This window comes from Bison bison, unplaced genomic scaffold, assembly GCF_000754665.1.
Source record: "Bison bison bison isolate TAMUID 2011002044 unplaced genomic scaffold, Bison_UMD1.0 scf7180017864281, whole genome shotgun sequence".
Lineage (NCBI taxonomy): Eukaryota > Metazoa > Chordata > Mammalia > Artiodactyla > Bovidae > Bison > Bison bison.
This window is the reverse complement of record NW_011494853.1, coordinates 1,067,142-1,087,688: the sequence shown is the minus strand read 5'-3', so window position 1 is coordinate 1,087,688 and position 20,547 is coordinate 1,067,142. Positions and strand designations below refer to the sequence as shown.

The following is a 20,547-nucleotide window of genomic DNA, read 5'->3' as shown; positions in this document are numbered from 1 at the left end:
CTCCCATAATTAACATTTTAAGATAACAGAAGGTTGAATCCAAAGACTGTCCTTAGGCAGGATACATTATTGTTATATAATCCTAAGGAATGTGGAGAAAGAAAAAAAGTTTGTCCTTTCTTCCTTCTTGAGAATTCCAGACCCCTCTCTCCCTGGGGACCCCTAGACTCCCTATCAACCTGCCTAGGAACTGACTCTCTCACACACACACAGATTAAAGCAAAATATTGATACTAACATTTAGAAACCCAGGTAAAGGTCATAAAGGAATTTTTATATTGTTTTCCCAACACTTTTATGTCTCAACATACATCAAAACTGGAAGAATTAAAAGATGAAAAGAAGTCAAAGGGAATTCATTGCCAGGACATTTTCACAAAAATACTCATAACATCAAAAATAAAATACCTAGGAGAAATCCTAGTAGAAGATGGGCAAAACCTCTGAAATTCAGGATCTAACCGAATGGAGGGATGTATTATGTCAATGATTTGGAAAACTCAACATTGTCGATGTGAATCATCCTCAAATTTTTGTTTACTCTCAAATTTTTAAATCTAAACTCAATGATACCCTTAAGCTTTTCTTTTGGTGAAAATGACAAACTGACTTCAAAATTCATACAAAATACAAGCAACCAAGAATGAACAGCACAGTTGGTAAGAAAAGCAATGATATTAGAGGAGTTAATATAAAGTAACTCTTGTAAATTAAAATTATTCAGACTAACTACAAAGTTTGAAATTCAGGGAGATAGTGAAGGACAGGGAAGCCTGTGTGCTGTAGTCCATGGGGTCACAAAGAGTCAGATATGACCTAGTGATTGAACAACAACAACTACGAAGTTATGATAATTAAGAAAATACAGTATTGGTGCAAGGATAGACAAATGATAACATGGAACAGAATAGAGAGTCTCAGATAAGACAGACATATTTGCCCTACTGCTTATGACGAAGGCAGCACTGCAGTGGGGAAGAGTCTTTTCAGAAAAAGATTGAGTCAGTTGAATGTCCATACGAAACCTGACCCTTATCTTACACAGATATCAATCCCAAAAGAAATGCACAATAATATGCAAGAGAAATATAATAAAATTTCCATAAGATACTCTTAGAGAATGTTTTTACAATCTTCGAGTAGGCAAAATTCTTTTTTAAAGATATAAGAAGCATTAAATGTACAGAAAAATGTTGGTAAGGTATATTTACATAAGATTAAGAAATGAGTTCATCAAAGGGCACCATTTGATTAAGAAAATGAAAATAAAAGACCAAGGGTTAAACATGGAAAATAAGTAACACATATTTGCACCCAAAGACATTGTCATGGTAAGTTGTAATATCATATTTGTAATAGTCAAGAACTGGAAATAACTCAGATTTATACTGTCAGTAGAATGGATCAGTACATGGCCATGTGATCATTCAAAGAGTACTCTACTGTAATAAAAAAAATAAAGTGCTAAAATATACAACATCATGTGTGAATCCCAAACATAATTTTCAGTCTACAAACTTAGATAAAAAGATGAAACATACTGCATCATTATTATATAAAGTTCAAACATTGATAAAACTCTCTATGTTAGTAGAAGTTAGGTAAGCACTTTTCCCCATCGAGGAGGGAAGACACAGATACTGCGGATGACAGTGACTGTGGTGCTGGGGACATTCTCTTTGTTGCTCTGGGCTGGGGTTCATACTTAGGTCTATATTTACTGCTCCTATATTGTTTTCTATGATTTTATGTAAGCAACGATGCTGCTTAAAAATATATTATTCCCCTTCACACTTCCTGCCCTGATTTGAAAAATGAATGAACAATGAGAAGATCCATATTTCACCACAAAATCTCTGACTTTGAAGCCCGTTTAACCTCACTCTCTGCTCTTGGAGACATTTCAGTCCAGGAGCATCCTGTATACCAGTAGCCCTTGTCCCTCTCTCTTACCTGAGCAGATCACAGAGGCTGTGTTGCCATGGGAACAGTCAGGCCCACCCAGGGCAGTCACAGGACAACTCCACAGGAAGGACTCTGCCCCCGAGCAGTGAAATCGGGCTGTTAGGATCTGATCACCTCCTTCCACCAAGTGTGGTCCTCCGGGGGTGGAGATGGCAACTCCACAGCCAAGCTGACAACAGACAACATTGGCATTGGCCAGACTCCAGTGGGAGGCACAGAGCGCTCTCCGTCGTCCAGAAATGTTCATCTCCACCTGCCCCTCACACTGAGAGGAGCCATTTGTCATGAGCCGGACTTCTGAGTATGCTGGTAGAAGAAGAAGTTTCAGCAAAATTACATGACTTTCTCACCTGACCAGGGTGTTCACAGAGGTGAAAGGCCTGATCTGCATCTCACCTGAACAGACAACCTGAGCAGATCCACTGTGGTGACAGGTGCCCCCTGGACAGGGCACTCTGGGGCAGACCGAGAGCGCAGGCTCCTCCCCCTCACACCTGAACTCTTCAGCCCAGACCGGGGCACTGGACTCTCTGAAGAGCTCATGTCCCTGGACAGACACAGCCTTGCCACACCCCAGCTCTGCACAGATGACCTGGGCAGTGGGGAGTGTGAAATTCCCATCAGACACTGGGATCCAGGCTTCTCCAGAATGCACTTCTACTCGCCCTGAGCAGGGTCCATCCCCTCCAGCCAGATGCACAAATCCTAAGAGGAAACAACAACAAGATCAGTGAGTGTTCATGGTACTGACTTGGCTACTGGAAACCACACGTCACAGGCAGTGGAGTGAAAGTTTTTCGTTTTAGGAGTGGAGCATGTAGAGAGTCTTTAACAGTTAGTGTCATAATTGAATTTTCATGAGCAGGTTTCTAAAGAGAAATCCAGGAGGATTACAAGGTCAGTTTGGAATGATTGAATCCCAAGAACATATACTTTGGGACTGGTTAAAAATGTGAATTCATTTCAATATTTGGCAAAACTAATACAATATTGTAAAGTTTAAAAATAAAATAAAATTTTTATAAAAAAATGTGAATTCCTTGGTCTAGGAGCCTGGAAACTACAGAGCCCAATTCAGATCATTGGAATGGCTGAATACTGGAAACACATCTTTTAGCATTGGTTGGAGAAGTGAATTTCTCATTTAGCAGCCTAGGACCTATATACAGGTCCAAGGACACTGTATAATATTCAGGCACTTAAACTTGAACATAGAGATATGCAGACCAGAAGCCACCCAAAGGGACATAGGCTATGAGATTAGAGACCTAGCATCTAGACAAGCTTAGAAGCTTTCATGGGACTTGTGGGGCTAATATTCTGACCAGTTTTCTCTCCCAGAAGCTAGTCCTCAAGTGACTTAGGTTAAGGAAAATCCTGAGGCTGGATTGATGAGGGCATAGCCAACCTGTAGATGGGCGATGGCTCCAGAGAAGAAATATGGACACTATCATTAATTCACATTTATGTGATCACATCTTGTCTTTCTGTTACTTTTTGATGCCAAAAAATTCCATGAATTCCTTCAGTGACCTCAGTGGGAAGGAAAATGAGTTAAGAAAACTCAGAGAGTCATAGAGAGAGAGTCTCAGCCATCTCTCTTGAAATCCTAGGATTTGTCAAAGAATCTGGGGGAGAGTGTGCTCTCAGTGGGAGTTTACCAGACAGCTGAGTTTCCACATCATCTCCTATTAAAGGTTTTTCTTCTCAAACAGGACTCATAGAAAATGCTAAGGGCTGATAAGAATTTATTTTAATACTATCATTGTAAAATTCTAACCATAGAAATATATGCATTCTTCTCAAGCACACATGGAATAGTCTCCAGGCTAGGTTACAAATAATCCTTAACACATTTAAAAATATTAAAATAATTCCAAGTATCTTACATGACCATAATAGAATGGAACTAAAATTCAATAATGATCACAAAACAGGAATTCATGAATATATAAAAATTAAAACACACATTCATATTTTAACATTGTTTTCCTATTTCTATAAAGAATGCTATTTAGATAGGAATTGCATTAAATCTATAGATCACTTTGAGAAGTACAGGCATTTTAACAATACTAATTCTTTCAGGCCAGCACCACAGAATGACTTTCCATTGATGATATTATCTTTAATTTCTTTCATGAATGTTTTACAATTCTAAAAGAAGATGGCATATTGCCATAAAAAAGGAAGAAGAAGGAGAAGGAGGAGGAAATGAGCAAACAAGCCATAATTTGGAGAGTTCCAAGTTGAAAAAGCCTCAATATGGATAAATATGCAAATATTTGTGGGAAACACTCCTTGAATAGGTTGTTAGCATACTACATCACCCCTTGCTCCTCCCATCTACCACCTAAACTGTTATCCTTTCTCATTTCTCCCACTTCAGACAAGCAAACACCATTTTAAAAGATACAGATGGATGGAAAAGAAAATCAGAAAGGGTAGCTACTGCTGAAGAAGTAGGATGTAGCTGGGGCATATGGCAGGCAAGGTGGGATCAAGGAAGTTTTGAAACTAAAGGAGGAAAACCAAAATAAAAGTTCATCATTTGGTCATCAAAGGAACACATTTTGAACTGAATGAAGATAACCCAATGAAAAAATTTTATTTAATTCATCAAGTACAATTCCCTGATTTCTGGGTGTGTTCTGATTATTTACTTCTGAAGATCTTCCTGGTAAAGGATTGCTTAGTGATGCCCAACATCCAACCAAAAAATTATTAGAATTTCCAAAAGAGAGAAACGTAACCCATAACACATTTTTTAAAAACAATCATTTAAAGCAGGTTCAGAAATTACAGAAATGATTGAATTGGCTGAAGAGCTCCTTAAACCCCTAATATAAATATGCTTAATGAACAGTAAAAATAAACAGGGAGGAAAACTAGGAAAAATAAACAAATGAGACTTCTGAAACTGAAAAATATAGTATTGGAATGAACAATCATCTAGATTAATTACACAAGAGACTAGACATTGCAGAATAAAAGAACTGGGAAGTAAAACACAGTAGTAGAAACTATTTAAATTGAACCAAAGAGAGTAAAAAGGCAGAAAAATAAGAATGGAAACTCAATGGCATGTGGGATAATATCAAAATATATAAAATATGTGTATTTGGAGATTCAGAATAAGGGATGTGTAGAAAAATATTAAGAAAAGATAAATGACATTTTCCCAAAGTTATTGAAAACTGTAAACCCATTGATCAAAAAAACTAAACAAACCCCAAATAAGATAATGAAACCATTCTCAGAAAACTTGACAATGTAATTACTGAAATTCACTGGTAAACAAACAAACAGAAATATGTTAAGAGCAGCCAGGGAAGTTTGACACATTATATACAGGGAATAAAAGGATAAGTATTATTTACTGACATTTTGTTGAAGGCAATGAAAGTCAGATGACAATGTAATACATATTTAAAGTATTGGGATTGGGCATTTGTTACACTAAAATTGAATCAGCTATGAAAATACTTTTCAAAACTGAATGAAAATTAAAATGATTTCAAGTAAATGAGAGATGATAGAATTGGAGGCCACCAGACACACACTACACAAAACTGCCTCAGAAAGTTCTTCAAGCTAAAGGGAGATGACAGCAGATGAAAACATGGATCCTCTCAAAGCTATAGAGACTGTGGTAAATGTTGATCCTCTATTAGAAGATTTAAGGCAAAAATATTAGCAACAAACTATAAGATTCATAATAAATTTATAAATAGAATGTATGACAATGACAGCACCAAAGACAGGAACAGGAAAATGGAAGAAAAGTATAGTGACTGACATTGCAAGTTGTGACATAATATCATTTCAAGGTAAAATGTAATTGAAGATTAATAATTCAACATTGGGCTTTCCCAGTGGTTCAGTGGTGAAGACTCCACCTGACAATGCAGGAGACGTGGGTTCAATCCGTGGTCTAGGAAAATCCCACATACCAGGGAGCCACTAAGCCTGTGCACCACAACTAGTGAGCCTGCACTCTAGAGCCCAGGGGCCACGACTACTGAAGCTTGTGCACCATAGAGCCTGTGCACTACAGCAAGAGAGGCCACCGCAATGAGAAACTCATGCCTGCAACTAAAGAGTAGCCTCTGATCTCCACAACTAGAGAAAAGCCCATACAGCAATGAAGACCCAGCCAGCAAAAAATAAAAATTACTTCAAAAATTAATAAAATTAAACATTATAATCACCTAAAACTCTTATACAATTAATAAACCAATACAGTGTTTAAATTAAAATGATAAAATACACTCGAAGATTAAAATAAGAACAAAGATATAAAATATAGCAGCAGCTGCTGCTGCTACTGCTGCAAAGTCACTTCAGTCATGTCCGACTCTGTGAGACCCCGTAGACGGCAGCCCACCAGGCTCCCCTGTCCCTGGAATTCTCAAGGCAAGAACACTGGAGTGGGTTGCCATTTCCTTCTCCAATGTATAAAAGTGAAAAGTGAAAGTGAAGTCGCTCAGTCGTGTCCGACTCTTAGCGACCCGATGGACTGCAGCCTAGCAGGCTCCTCCGTCCATGGGATTTTCCAGGCAAGAGTACTGGAGTGGGTTGCCATTGCCTTCTCTGACAAATAGCAGGCAAGTACACTTAAACCCAATTATATCAATAATTACATTAAATAAATAACTTAAGTACTCCAAATAAAAAACAAGATAATCAGACCACATAAAATGAGACAAAACAATATACTGTCTACAAACTTATATGTGTTTAAATATAAACACAGAAACATATTAAAGAGGTAAAAATTACATACCATGCAAACACAAATCAGAGAAAACTCTATATAATATCTAAATTAATATCATACAAAGTCAGACTATAAGACAAAGAATTCATTCAGAGAAAAAGAAACATTTTATGATAATAAAATACAAAAGAAATTATATAGTATTGAAACCGGTGGGTTAAAAATAAAGTGATGCTTAGAAGAAAATTTAGAACCTTGATGCTTCTTTGATGATTACATTAGAATAAAAATAGAAACAGAAGAAAATGATCCAAGACTCCACCTTAAGAATCTACAAAAGCAGCCACAATCATAACTGAAAAAGAGGAATGACAACTGAGCATAGAAATCAATTAAGAAGAAAGCAAATACACGATCAAGAAAATCAATACAGTCCATTAGTGATTCTCTTAAAAAGAACATTAACACTGATAATCTTCTAGCAAACCAATTAAGAAAAAAGAGGAACATATTAACAGCACCAGTAGCAAAAGGAGAAATATCATTGTAGATCTTCCCAACGTGTAAAGATATGAGATATGAACCAGTGTCACTAATTTGAAAATTTTTTGTAAAATGGGCCAAGTCCTTTAAAACACATTACTTGTGAAACACAACTCACCAAAATCTGATACAAAAAAAGAGAAAAATATGAGTAAACTTATTTGTTAAATAAACAGAATCTATATTATAAAAATTTTTCACTAAGAAAACTGCCAGCTACAAATGCTAGCACTTCCACAGAGCTGAGAAATGACTCCCACAGCAAGATAAAGGAAGAGAGGGAGGGAAGGAATGAGGGCAGGAAGGAAGTGTAGCACAGAGGCTGTGGTGAATGTACGAATTGACCTGCATCTTTCCAACCCTCCCCTCCTGCAATCCTTGCATCTTCATCCCCTCACCATTTTGCACTTCAGTACTGTAGTCCCTGGTGGCTTAGAAGATAATCAAGACTCTGCCTCCAATGTGGGAGACCCAGGTTTGATCCCTGGGTGAGGAAGATCCCCTGGAGAAGGAAATGGCCACCCACTCCAATATTTGTGCCTGGAGAATCCTATGGTCCATCGGGTCACAAAGAGTAGGACAGGACTGAAGGAACTTGGAACGCTTGCACCACAGTCCTTCACAATTTGTGTGTTCCCTCCCAGATCTTCCACCTGAACTCCATGACATCTCATTTTTCCAAACAAGCTTCTCTACATTCTCCTCTGGTCTTTGTTTCCACTCTAGATTTCTCCTAAACACGGTACTTCACTTCCAGCAATCCACTACTGAAGCTGGAATTTCTCTTCCATACCTGACTGCTAAGGTTGAGCAGAAGAAACTCCAAGAGTTTTGATTAAGATAATCAAAACACATGCTATTCTAATCTTATTTCTGCTATATCACCACCATTTTGACTTATCTTCACATCATTAAAATATGTCTGAAAATACAGAAAAAACAGACCAGGAGGAGGAAACTAGTGACAAAAAGAGAAATAGAAGGAACCCGGAACCGTTCATAAAAATGTGAGAGTCTAAGTTAGAGCAATGGTAGTCAGGGTGTACAAACCACAATCAGGGTTTAAATATTAGTTCAGTTCAGTTCAGTTGCTCAGTTGTGTCCGACTCCTTGTGACCCCATGAATCGCAGCAAGCCAGGCCTCCCTGTCCATCACCAACTCCCGGAGTTCATTCAAACTCATGTCCATCAAGTCTGTCATGCCATCCAGCCATCTCATCCTCTGTCATCCCCTTCTCCTCCTGCTCCCAATCCCTCCCAGCATCAGAGTCTTTTCCAATGAGTCAACTCTTCACATGAGGTGACCAAAGTATTGGAGTTTCAGCTTTAGCATCAGTCCTTCCAATGAACACCCAGGACTGGTTTCCTTTAGGATGGACTGGTTGGATCTCCTTGCAGTCCAAGGGACTCTCAAGAGTCTTCTCCAACACCACAGTTCAAAAGCATCAATTCTTTGGCTCTTAGCTTTCTTCACAGTCCAACTCTCGCATCCATACATAACCACTGGAAAACCATAGCCTTAACTAGACAGACCTTTGTTAAATATCAGAGCACTTCCAATTCTCTACTTCTAAGTATATCTTAACTGGAATTAATAACAAGACATCAGTTTTCTTAGGATAACATTGGGAGTTCTAATTTAACACAAAGTTTGAACATCACACACTCTATTTTCACTCAGATGCTGATTTATCAAAATATGGTAGCGACACCTGTAGTATTTCCACAAATTTATCTTCAGTTGGAACCATGATTATGACATTGTGACAATGAGGAAGGTTGCTTGAGATGCCAGAAAACAGGTTTGTTTAAAACAAAAGTTTCTAACTAAAATTCAAATTCACCTTAAAAATAATTATTTTTAATGAGAATGATAAAGAAAATGGAAGAAAACATTTTGAAGAGATGAATAGATTTATGACATAAGTGCTGTAGTGGTTTCACAAATGCATACTTATCAAGCAGTTTTGTATGTCAGGCATACCTCAATAAAGTTCTTTTTAAAAAGGAAAAGAATTGTTTCCTTAAGGGCATCAACTAGAATCATCAAAAATCTGCTGAAGGTGAGATTAGAAAAGATCACTTTTCCAATGATCTTCCTGTACATAAATACCCAACAGCTAATTGGCTGTGGCTGTTAAGGACCTACTGCAGATGTCTTCAGGGCTCCCCTGTCCCACCATCCCATTAGATGGGGTGGTACTATCCTAAGACCAGCCTTCTACCTTAGGGAATTCACTGTGATAACTGACAATATCTTCCTCCAGTCCAGTTGTTCTGATGTGATTAATAACCTGGACATCCAATCTGCAATTGTGATAACAACTAGAAGCATCTCTGCCAAATACTGTGAGCACCCATTCACGCCCTGGTTTCACTTCTTTCCTGCATCCACCTTGGCATAGGTCAAACACACTTAGATAGCACTGAGTACTTCTTAGGAGTCACATCAGGTCCTCTTAGCTTCAATTCAGTTCAGTTCAGTTCTTCAGTCATGTCTGACTCTTTGCAACACCATGGACTGCAGCATGCCAGGTTTCCCTGTCCATCACCAACTCCTGGGGTTTACTCTATTTCATGTCCATTCAGTCGGTGATGCCATCCAACCACCTCATCCTCTGTCATCCCTTTATCCTCCCACCTTCAATCTTTCCCAGCATCAGGGTCTTTTCCAATGAGTCGGTTCTTCTCATGAGGTGGCCAAAGTACTGGAGGTTCAGCTTCAGCATCAGTCCTTCCAATGAACACCCAGGACTGGTTTCCTTTAGGATGGACTGGTTGGATCTCCTTGCAGTCCAAGGGACTCTCAAGAGTCTTCTCCAACACCACAGTTCAAAAGCATCAATTCTTCAGTGCTCAGCTTTCTTTATAGTCCAACTCTCACATCTATATAAGACTACTGGAAAAACCATAGCTTTGACTAGACCAGTCTTTTTTGGCAAAGAAATGTCTCTGCTTTTTAATATGCTGTCTAGGTTGGTCATAGCTTTTCTTACAAGGAGCAAGCGTCTTTTAATTTCATGGCTGCAGTCACCATCTGCAGTAATTTTGGAGCCAAAAAAAAAAAAGTCTTTCACCATTTCCACTGTTTCCCCATTTGCCAGGAAGTGATGGGACCAGATGCTATGATCTTAGTTTCTGAATGTTGAGTTTTAAGCCAACTTTTTCACTCTCATCTTTCACTATCATCAAGAGGGTCCTTAGTTCTTTGCTTTCGGCCATAAGTGTGATGTAATCTGCATCTAAGGTTATTGATATTTCTCCTGACAATCTTGATTCCAACTTGTGCTTCATCCAGTCCAACATTTCCCATGATGTACTCTGCATATAAGTTAAATAAGCAGGGTGACAATATACAGCCTTGACATACTCCTTCCCCAATTTGGAACCAGTCTTTTGTTCCATGTCCAGTTCTAACTGTTGCTTCTTGACCTACATACAGATTTCTCAGGATGCAGGTCAGATGGTCTAGTATTCCCATCTCTTGAAGAATTTTCCAGTTTGTTGTGATCCACACAGTTAAAGGCTTTGTCATAGTCAGTAAAGTAGAAGTAGATGTTTTTCCTGAACTGTCTTGCATTTTCAGTGATCAAACAGATGTTGGCAATTTGACCTCTGGTTCCTGTTTTTTCTAAATCCAGCTTGAACATCTGGAAGTTCACAGTTCATGGGCCACAGCCTTGTCTAACTCAATGAAACTATGAGCGATGCCATGTAGGGCCACCCAAGACAGACGGGTCTTAGTGGACAGTTCTGACAAGATGTGGTCCACTGGAGAAGGAAAGGCAAACCACTTCAGTATTCTTGCCTTGAGAACCCCATGAACTCTTAGCTTCACTGCCTCTTATATGTGGTGCGCTTCAGCTACTGTGTAGTAAACTAAAAGACTTGATTTTCCTGCTCCCTCAACATCCCTGCAAATGTGGTGTGAGCTCCCCACTCAATTCATCAGGTACACCATTGTGATGAGATTTTCCCTGCCACAAGTCCCACTTCTGGCCTCCTCTGACTATGACCTAGGGACATTTAAATGCACCACTGAATTTCTCTCACAGCTTTTCCTTGTGTAACTGCACCATGACTTCGGGTATAGTGACTTGTCCATGGGTCTTCACATGCCCTTTTGGGGTCACCATTGCTTGGTTGAGCCTGTTCTATTGGCACATCACCCACCTATCAACCTGATGGAGTATGGTGACTCTGACTTTTAGGACCAATGAGGATAATAAACCTTGTTGCCTACAACTCTCCTATGACACCACCCTCCCATCAATGTAGCCACACCCTACTGACCATTATGTCAAAGAATACAGAACAATTACCATGCTGAGACTGTGTCACAGAGGTCAAATCCAGAAGCTAAATCTGTATGAAACTTTGACATCACCTCTGCCTCCTGTCAGAGAAGGCGATGGCACCCCACTCCAGTACTCTGGCCTGGAAAATCCCACGGACGGAGGAGCCTGGTGGGCTGCAGTCCATGAGGTCGCGAAGAGTCGGACACGACTGAGAGACTTCACTTTCACTTTTCACTTTCATGCATTGGAGAAGGAAATGGCAACCCCCTTCAGTGTTCTTGCCTGGAGAATCCCAGGGGTGGTGGAGCCTGGTGGGCTGCTGTCTGTGGGGTCGCACAGAGTCGGACACGACTGAAGCAACTTAGCTGCCTCCTGTGACACATCACAAAGACCCTTCACCCAAGTATCTTCTAAAGATTGTATCCATAATCTCAAATAACTTTGGTAATAAGACAGAGGCTTTTCCTGCTAGAGATCCCCACACAAACCAGACAGGACTTACCTGAGCAGACTACTCCAGCATCCTCGTCATGTGAATAGCTAGCATTACGATAGTCTTTAATATTAGAATGCCTACAGTCACTGACAGTTGACTCTACCCCTTCACATGAAGTATACGAAAGCCAAATGGGGCCAAGTCCTGGTCCAAAATAAGCCCCTCCAGGAAAACCAATGGCAGCTCCACACCCCAGCTGTCTGCACACTACAGATGCATCCTTCAAGGTCCATTCCAGATCATCCACTGTGCCCCATTCTCCTTGGTGCTTCACTTCCACTCTCCCCTCACAGCGGTGGGCTCCATCCTTCAGCCTCAGCTCCAGTACTGCAAAAGAGACACACGACAGGAAAGATTTTAGGAGACTTAGAGTGGTATAATATTTAAAACATTAGCTCTCTGAGGAGCAAAACAGTGCATGGGATATAGTATTTCCTGACCTCTGTGGTATAAGCATTCCCAGCGTGGCTAACTCTAAGCCCCCAATGTGCCATCACTGAATACGGAGCAGGAAGGGAGACACCAGGTATTTTTCAGGAGCCTGTAGAGCCAGCTCCAGGGACACCATCGAGGACAGGTCTTCAGAGACTCTGGATGCTGCCCTCCCTGTAGATGTGCCCAAGGCTACTAGGGCCCAGCTTCTCCGTCTCAGTTACAGCTCATGGCCCGGGATCCAGGGAGGAATCCTCCCTCTCCTTCCCTGTGTATAGGAAGTATCTAATCCGCTCAGGAACAGAGGACTGGGGTAACAGGCTCTAAAATGTCCTGGTTATTCCTGCCATCTGGTGTTCATGTCTTTGTGTAATTCCACACTCCAATATACCTGTAACACGCATCTAACAAATGGAATTTGATGAAAGTGATCAGATGTCACTTTAGCAATTAAGTCATAAGATGAATCTGGTTTCTGCACATAAAAAGAAGTTCATTAGTAGGAACATCATAGATGGAGACATTCCCAGTGTTCAGTTCAGTTCAGTTCAGTCACTCAGTCATGTCTGATTCTTTGAGACCCCATGGAGTACAGTATGCCAGGCCTCCCTGTCCATCACCAACTCCCAAAGTTTACTCAGACTCATATCCATTCAGTCAGTGATGCCATGCAAGCATCTCATCCTCTGTTGTCCCCTTCTCCTACCACCTTCAATCTTTCCCAGCATCAGAAGACTATTTAGGAAAAAAAAAAGAACTAACCAGATATTTTGCAATTCTCTGATAACTCAGTTGGTAAAGAATCCATCTGCAATGAAGGAGACTCTGGTTCAATTCCTGCATCAGGAATATCTGCTGGAGAAGGAATAGGCTACCCACTCCAGTCTTCTCTTGTGGCTCAGCTGGTAAAGAATCAGTCTGCAATGCTGGAGACCTGGGTTTGATCCTTGGGTTGGGAAGACCCCCTGGAGAAGAGAAAGACTACCCACTCCAGTAAGGCCTAGAGAATTCCATGGACTGTGTACCCATGGGGTCACAAAGAGTCAAACATGACTGAGTGACTTACACTTCTTCAATTCTTCAACCAGATATTTTGAAGCTGAATAATAAATGAATGGGCTTCCCAGGTGGCACTAGTGGTAAAGAACCTGTCTGCAAGTGCAGGAAATGTAAGAGACTTGGGTTTGATCCCTGGGTCCAGAAGATCCCCTGGAGGAGTGCATGGCAACCCACTTCAGTATTCTTGCCTGGAGAATCCTATGGACAGAGGAGCCTGGTGGGCTACAGTCCATAGGGTCCCAAAGAGTCAGACATGACTGAGGCAACTTAATATGCACAATACAACGAGTAGACTGAAGAATTCAACACAGAGATTCAACAACCGACTTGACCAAGGGAAATAAAAAGAAAAAGGAATCAATGTGTTAGAAGAAAGATTAGTTGAAAGCATCCAAATAGAGGAGCCAAAAGAGAATGAAAGGAATATAGAAAGCCAGTGGACACCATAAAGAGAAACAATGTATGGACTGGAGTCATAACAGAAGAAGTGAAGGAGAAAAGAATTAAGGGCTGAGGAGGACTTAGGAGGACTTCCCTGGTGGTGTAGTGGTTAAGAATCCACCTGCCAATGTAGGGGACATGGGTTCAATCCCTGGTCCAGGAAGATTCCACATGCCGCAGAGCAACTAAGCCAGTGCTCCACAGCTGCTGAAACCTGTGCACCTAGAGCCTGTGGTCTCCAGCAAGAGAAGCCACTGCAGTGAGAAGCCCATGCACTGCAGCGAGGAGTAGCCCCTGCTTACCACAGCTAGAGAAAGCCCACATGCAGCAAGAAGACCTAGCATAGCCAAAAATAAATAATTAGAAAGAAAGACAAGCTGCGAATTTCCAAACCTGGGGAAAGATCTGGACACCTAAGTTCACGAAGCTAATAAGTCACCCCAAAATTTCAACCCAAAACAACCTTCTCCAAGACTCACAGAGTAAACTGTTCAAATGCAAAGAGAAAGAGAGAATTCTAAAAGTCTAAAGAGAAGAAAAAAATTCTGTCACCCAAGAGAACTCCCATAAGGAGATCAGCGGATTTGTCCAAAGAAACCTTGCAGACCACAACAGAACGACTGGTAACATACTCCACCCTCACTCAGTGGAAAGCAGCCCCCAGGGAGGGACAAGAGAGGGCACGAGAGAAAGTGCTCCCTACAGAGTCACAGCAGATCCTGGGAGGGGAAAGGACCATCCCAGGCCCCCAGCACATCAGGAAATGAGTCACGGGGACTGGGGCAGGGACTTGGGAACTTATACACATGGGGCTGCACATCAACTGATCTTTACAAACAGATGGACAAGTCGTTCATTGGAAGGACTGATGTGGAAGCTGAAACTCCAATACTTTGGCCACCTGATGTGAAGAGCTGACACATCTGAAAAGACTCTGAAGCTGGGAAAGAGAGAAGGTGGGAGGAGAAGGGGACAACAGACGATGAGATGGTTGGATGGCATCACTGACTCAATGGACATGAGTTTGGGTAGACTCTGGGAGTTGGTGGTGGACAGGAAGGCCTGGCATGCTGCGGTCCATGGGATCGCAAAGAGTCAGACATCAGTGAGCAACTGAACTGAACTGAACTGAACAGACAAGAGGTCCCCTCTGCTGGATGCAGGCTTCTCTGCTCCCTAATGGACACCTGGTGGGAATAGGTAAGACCAGCAGGCAGAGCCTCTCACAGAGCCCAGTGCTTGACAGACATGGCAACAAGCAGAGGGGAGCCCAAGAGATGGGGGAGAGGAGCCAGAGAGAGGCCGGCGGGTGTATGATTATCTCTGATCCAGTTACATGCAGTGGCCATGACAACCAGCCCTGTGGACACCCCTTGTGCTTTACAGACCAATGGACTCACTCCCTGCTCAGCAGCTCTGTTCCTCTCACACAGGTAGGTTCCACCTCCCCTCACACACACACACACACACACACAGGCTCACACAGCCTCACACACCCTCCCACACTCCTCACACACTCCTCACTCACCCACACTCACCCACATATGCTCCTCACACAACTTAATACATCATTTGCACACTCCTCACACACTCCACAAACACATACACTCTTCACACCCACATACACCCTCACACATACACACGCTCACACACTCACACACACATACTCTTCATACCCTCACATACACACATCCTTACACACTCCTCACCTACACACATACACACACATAACACACACATAATCACAGAGCCTGCAGGAGTGAAGACACAGGAAACACAGGGACCCAGGGGCAGTGCTCACACACCAGGCACGTGGAGTGTGTGGGAACAGCCCAGAGTCCCAGCTGAGGTCAGTCACTGGAACTTCCATACACTGGGAGCCACTGGGACTCCTAGAAGCTCCCTGAAAACAAGGGAGACCGTGGAGGGGACTCAGGCTGACCCAGCTTGGTCCAGACCAAACCTCACTGCTCTGTAAAATCTGCCACTATGACCAATGGACCCCCCATAGGAGATGGACCAGTATTCACATCAGCATGGTTCTTTTTTGGTCAAAAACACTGAGGCTCTGCTCCAGAACTCCAGACACCTTTCCCTTCACCAAGGCATGCACTGCCTAGTTTGGACCCAGGACAGAGGGGCAGCTCTTACCTTGACCACCCACCACGGTGCTGAGGAGGAGGACACAGAGTCCCCGCAGGGAGAGGTGTCTGCCCAGAGCCATCCTGACCCTACGTCCTCAAGGTCACAGTCCCAGATGCAGGATCAGCCTGTGAGGAGGCATCAGAGTGCCGACCGGGGTCTATATAGACCACCCTTTACACCCTCTCCTCCTGAGAGCCAATAGCAACACATTTCACCATTTCAGGCACTATCAGAGGCTGCATCTGCCCCTTTCTGAAGCTCAGACACCAATGAGCTTCTGAATCTTCAAAATGTCCTTATATGAGCAACACGGTCCTTTGAGCTCCTGCTTCCGTAGTCCTGAGAGCTGGGTCCCACCACTGGGACTGGGGTAGAAACGGTTCATCAAAAATCATGAGTGCCTTTCTCTCCCCTGATCACCCTGGTCAATATCTGCAGACTGTGAGATCTCGCAGGGTCTGGGTGTGGGATCTGTTGACCCGTGGAGAATAACTTTTGTAGAATCGAGGATTGATCTTCCCTGGCACTGAGCTCAGGGTGAAAGCAGAGAACTACAAGAAGTCTCGAAATACAAGAGTATTTATCAGGTCAGTATAAAATGAGGACCAGGAGTACAGGAATTCACAGGTGACTGTGAAAGCATGAAGTGAGACCCATCAAGTTGGGAGGATGAGATTACAGGGTTTTCCCCCTTCTCAGAATGAACTGGAGACTTGGTGCTGGAGCAAGTGCCTGCATGCTCAGTCGTGTCTGACTCTTTGCAACCCGTGGACTGTAGCTCGCCAGCCTCCTCTGTCCAATGGATTTCCCAGGCAAGAATACTGGAGGGGGTTGCCATTTCCTTCTAAAGGGATCTTTATGACTCAAGGATCAAATCTGCTTCTCCTGCATTGGCAAGTGGGTTCCCTATAGGGACATTCAGATGTGTTAAATAACTTTCCCTTTACTGCATTTCATTTTATGTGAAGTATCTCTTTCAGCTAGTCACTAAATGATGCTGATAGAAAGAAAGAGATTGCTATTAAAGGAAACAAAGAGAAAGTAGGAGTCCTCATTCAACTCTAGCCCACCAAAAATAGGAGCAGGGATCTCTAGAAGAAAACATGGGGCTTCACTGATGGCTCAGTAGAAAGGATCCGCGCACAAAGCAAGAGATGTGGATTCGATCCCTGTGTCAGGAAGATCCCCTGGAGAAGGAAATGGCAACCCACTCCAGTATTCTTACCTGGAGAATTCCGTGGACAGAATGGCCTGGGCAGCTACAGTCCATTTGTCGAAATGAGTTGGGCACGACTAAGTGACTAAACAATGAAAACAAGAAGAAAATGATACTTTAGAAAGACTAAAGTTTTCTAAACTTCACATGTACCTCCTTTATATGCTGAGAGTATGGTTTGATAAGACTCAGAATACATTTGTATTATAAAACCATAACTAAAGAAGACACAAAATATAATTTAAGGGAGGAGATCCAGAGAGATGGGGAAATAGAAAGTCTGCTACATGATAGCTGCAGGCAGGGGGCAAAGAAGGGGTGAGTGAAGCAGATAAGAGAAAGGGGTTCATGCTGCCTGAAACCACCAATGAACCCACTTCCTCTGTTCTGCATTTAAGAGGAAAGTTGGTGGCAAGAATGGAATCCCCGTGGGTTAAGGGGACAGATCCAAGCAGAAAGGATGATGTCCGATGTAGTCATTGCTGCCTTGTTCTGTTTCCACTCATCACAGAAGCTCCCAGAGGCTCCCCCAGAAGGTACCCCAGTGATGAATAGAGAGACTAAGAAGGGCCATAAGTGATGCAAGATAGAGCTCCCCCATCGAAATCCAAGGTCACTAATGTGCTGCCCCCTTTCCTCATGCCCCCCTCGGGCTCAAGATTCCCATGATGAAGCCCTGTGGTCCACACAAGCCCACCCTGATGCCCCCTCACCCTGACTCCATCTTTTCAGCACAGACGTGGAAGGAAGCATCTGTGACACACAGGCCCCAGGGTCCCCACCGGAGCTCAGAGACAGCTTCAAGAGCCACCCACGGGCTCAGAGACAGCTTCAAGAGCCACCCACGGCCCACCTTAAGGTCTCAGTAGGGCCAACACTGAGGGCAGCTGCAGGTTAGTCCACAGCCCTGCCACATCCCACACCAGAGGGACCCCTCATCCCAGTCAGCAGACACAACTTCTCTGTCCCGCCATGCCTGTTCTTCCTACTTGAGACGGGAGAAAAGACAGTTGAACACATGCTTTTCTTCCTCTAAATATGCTAATATATATCCATTATTTATAGAAGAATCACTTCCTTGTCATCTGGTCCTGTCACTCTCAAGCCCCGTGACTATACCTGACCCCGTCTCCTTCTATATCTGGCCTTTAACACGTTAATGATAAAAACTTATTATAAATATCAAAACCAAAATTTATACTCAGTTGCTGAAGTAAGATCAGGATATGCTCAGTCACTTAGAATTGATGCTGTACTCCCTCTGGGCCCAGAGTCATCATTCCTCACCCAGTTATGGAGTCCACACCATCACCAGAAACCACCAGCCAGACACCGAGAACACAGGACGTGCTTCCTGGGGTCCAGTCATCCCTCCCACAGGATGACACAGGGATGTGTTTACTGAACCAGCTACATATACACATGGTCTCAACTTGGGATGGAGATCTCACAGGTAAGATGCTGTTAGCAGCTCCAGACCCTTTATAGAAAGGGATAGGCTATAAGGAGCAAACTCAGGGCTGGCACACTGTCCCCACAGCACCCTCTACCCCAGAGCTGGGGGTACAGGATCAACATGGACCAACTCACCCTTGGATGAAGCTACATCTTTCTGACACATAAAGAAATCTCAGTATCCAATCTCATCAAAGATTTGAAGGAGGAAAGTTTTAGGGAGGACACTAACCCAGCTGTGTCCACAGTGAACATGAGAGAGTGCAGTACAGGGTCAGGAAAACAGGCTCGAGAGCCAGACTGCCTGGTCTCGACTCACAGTTTAGCCACACGTCAAGTGTGGGCCTTGAACAGGGTTCTTACACTCTCTGATTAGTAAAAGGAGGGTTATGATCCCACCAAGATGACTGATTTTGGTGAGGATTAGGTGAGTTGGCATTAGCGTGTGATATTACAACACCAGTTAACAGTAGTACGTGTGCTGATGCTGATGTGCTCAGTCGTGGCCAGCACCTTGTGAACCAATGCCAGGTTCCTCTGTCCATGGAACTTTCCAGGCAACAGCAGTAGTGCATAGTCGTAGTATTATGTACTACTGTTAACTTGCTTTCCTGATGGCTCAGATGATAAAGAGTCTGCCTGCAATGCAGGAGATCTGAGTTCGATACCTGGGTCAGGAAGATTCTCTGGAGGAGGAAATGACAACCCACTTTGGTATTCTTTCCTGGGAAATCCCATGGACAGAGGAGCCTGGAGGGGCTACAGTCCACGGAGTCACAATGAGTTGGTCACAGCTGAGCGACTAACACGCACACATACTTACACACGTAGTAGTAGTAGAGAAGCAGTGTTAGGGCATCTCCCACCATCTCATCCCAGGAATCCCAGGACTCTAGAGCAGGAATTCAATTCTATGACCTGGAGCCCTGACTGAGGCTGTCAGAACTCTCCCAGGAACCACATGCTGTGATGGTCATTGGTACCAATCAGAGTTGTGAGTCTTCCACACATCACTCCTTCTCTTTGTGCCCCATGTAACTGCTCAAGAACCTCGACCTTACCATTGGTGAGCTTTTGTGAATTAAGTTGTCTACTTAATCATTTTACTTTATAAACTCAAATATACTTGGTAAAACATTTTGTGTCTAATTCACCTCCATATCCCCAGTGCTTGGCTAACTAAAAATCGTAATGATGTCTCTTGTATACCTAAATGAATGAATGTCAACCTGGTATTTTACACAAATCATTTCAATCAAAAAGAAATCCTTTGAGAAATAATTTAACTTGTTATGAGGATGTAACAGCACAATGCAAGCTGTATCATTTGTTTTAATGATATTTCAATACTGTTAAATGGTATGAGCTATATATGGTTCACTTCAACACCTTTATGCAATGAATGCAGTAAATTTCAATAACTAGAAACAACCTAGCCCCAGTACAAGAGCAGTGCTGAGACAGCCAGTTCTAAACACGTAAAAATGCTGCAAATTTCTTCGTATATCTGAAGATAAAGAAGACAAACCACAGAACACTGACAGGTGAAGACCATGAAGCCTCCTGTTCTGGTCTTAATCAGATATGGCCAAGTGGTCAGGATGTTTATGTATTTATCATTTGGCATATTTTCAATTCAAACCACACACAACTGTAACAGGAAGAAATTTGGTTATAAAAAGATTTAAACATCTTCCATGTTGAATTAGAAGTACAGAAGAAAAGAGCAGAAAGAATCTTGTTCTTTTACTTAGGCTAACTATTTGTCCTTATGGAT

General features: G+C 42.6%; 1 protein-coding gene across 1 annotated transcript in view; it reads right to left on the bottom strand.

Annotated features, from left to right (window-relative positions):
* Positions 1–16,205, bottom strand: part of LOC104995501 (antigen WC1.1-like) — a 58,847-nt gene extending 42,642 nt beyond the window's left edge. The window contains 4 exon segments of the mRNA XM_010849379.1: positions 1,954–2,271; positions 2,362–2,670; positions 12,029–12,349; positions 16,106–16,205. Of these exon segments, the coding sequence (XP_010847681.1) occupies positions 1,954–2,271; positions 2,362–2,670; positions 12,029–12,349; positions 16,106–16,178 (1,021 nt within the window). The 5' untranslated portion in view covers positions 16,179–16,205.
* Positions 16,206–20,547: the final 4,342 nt, after the last annotated feature.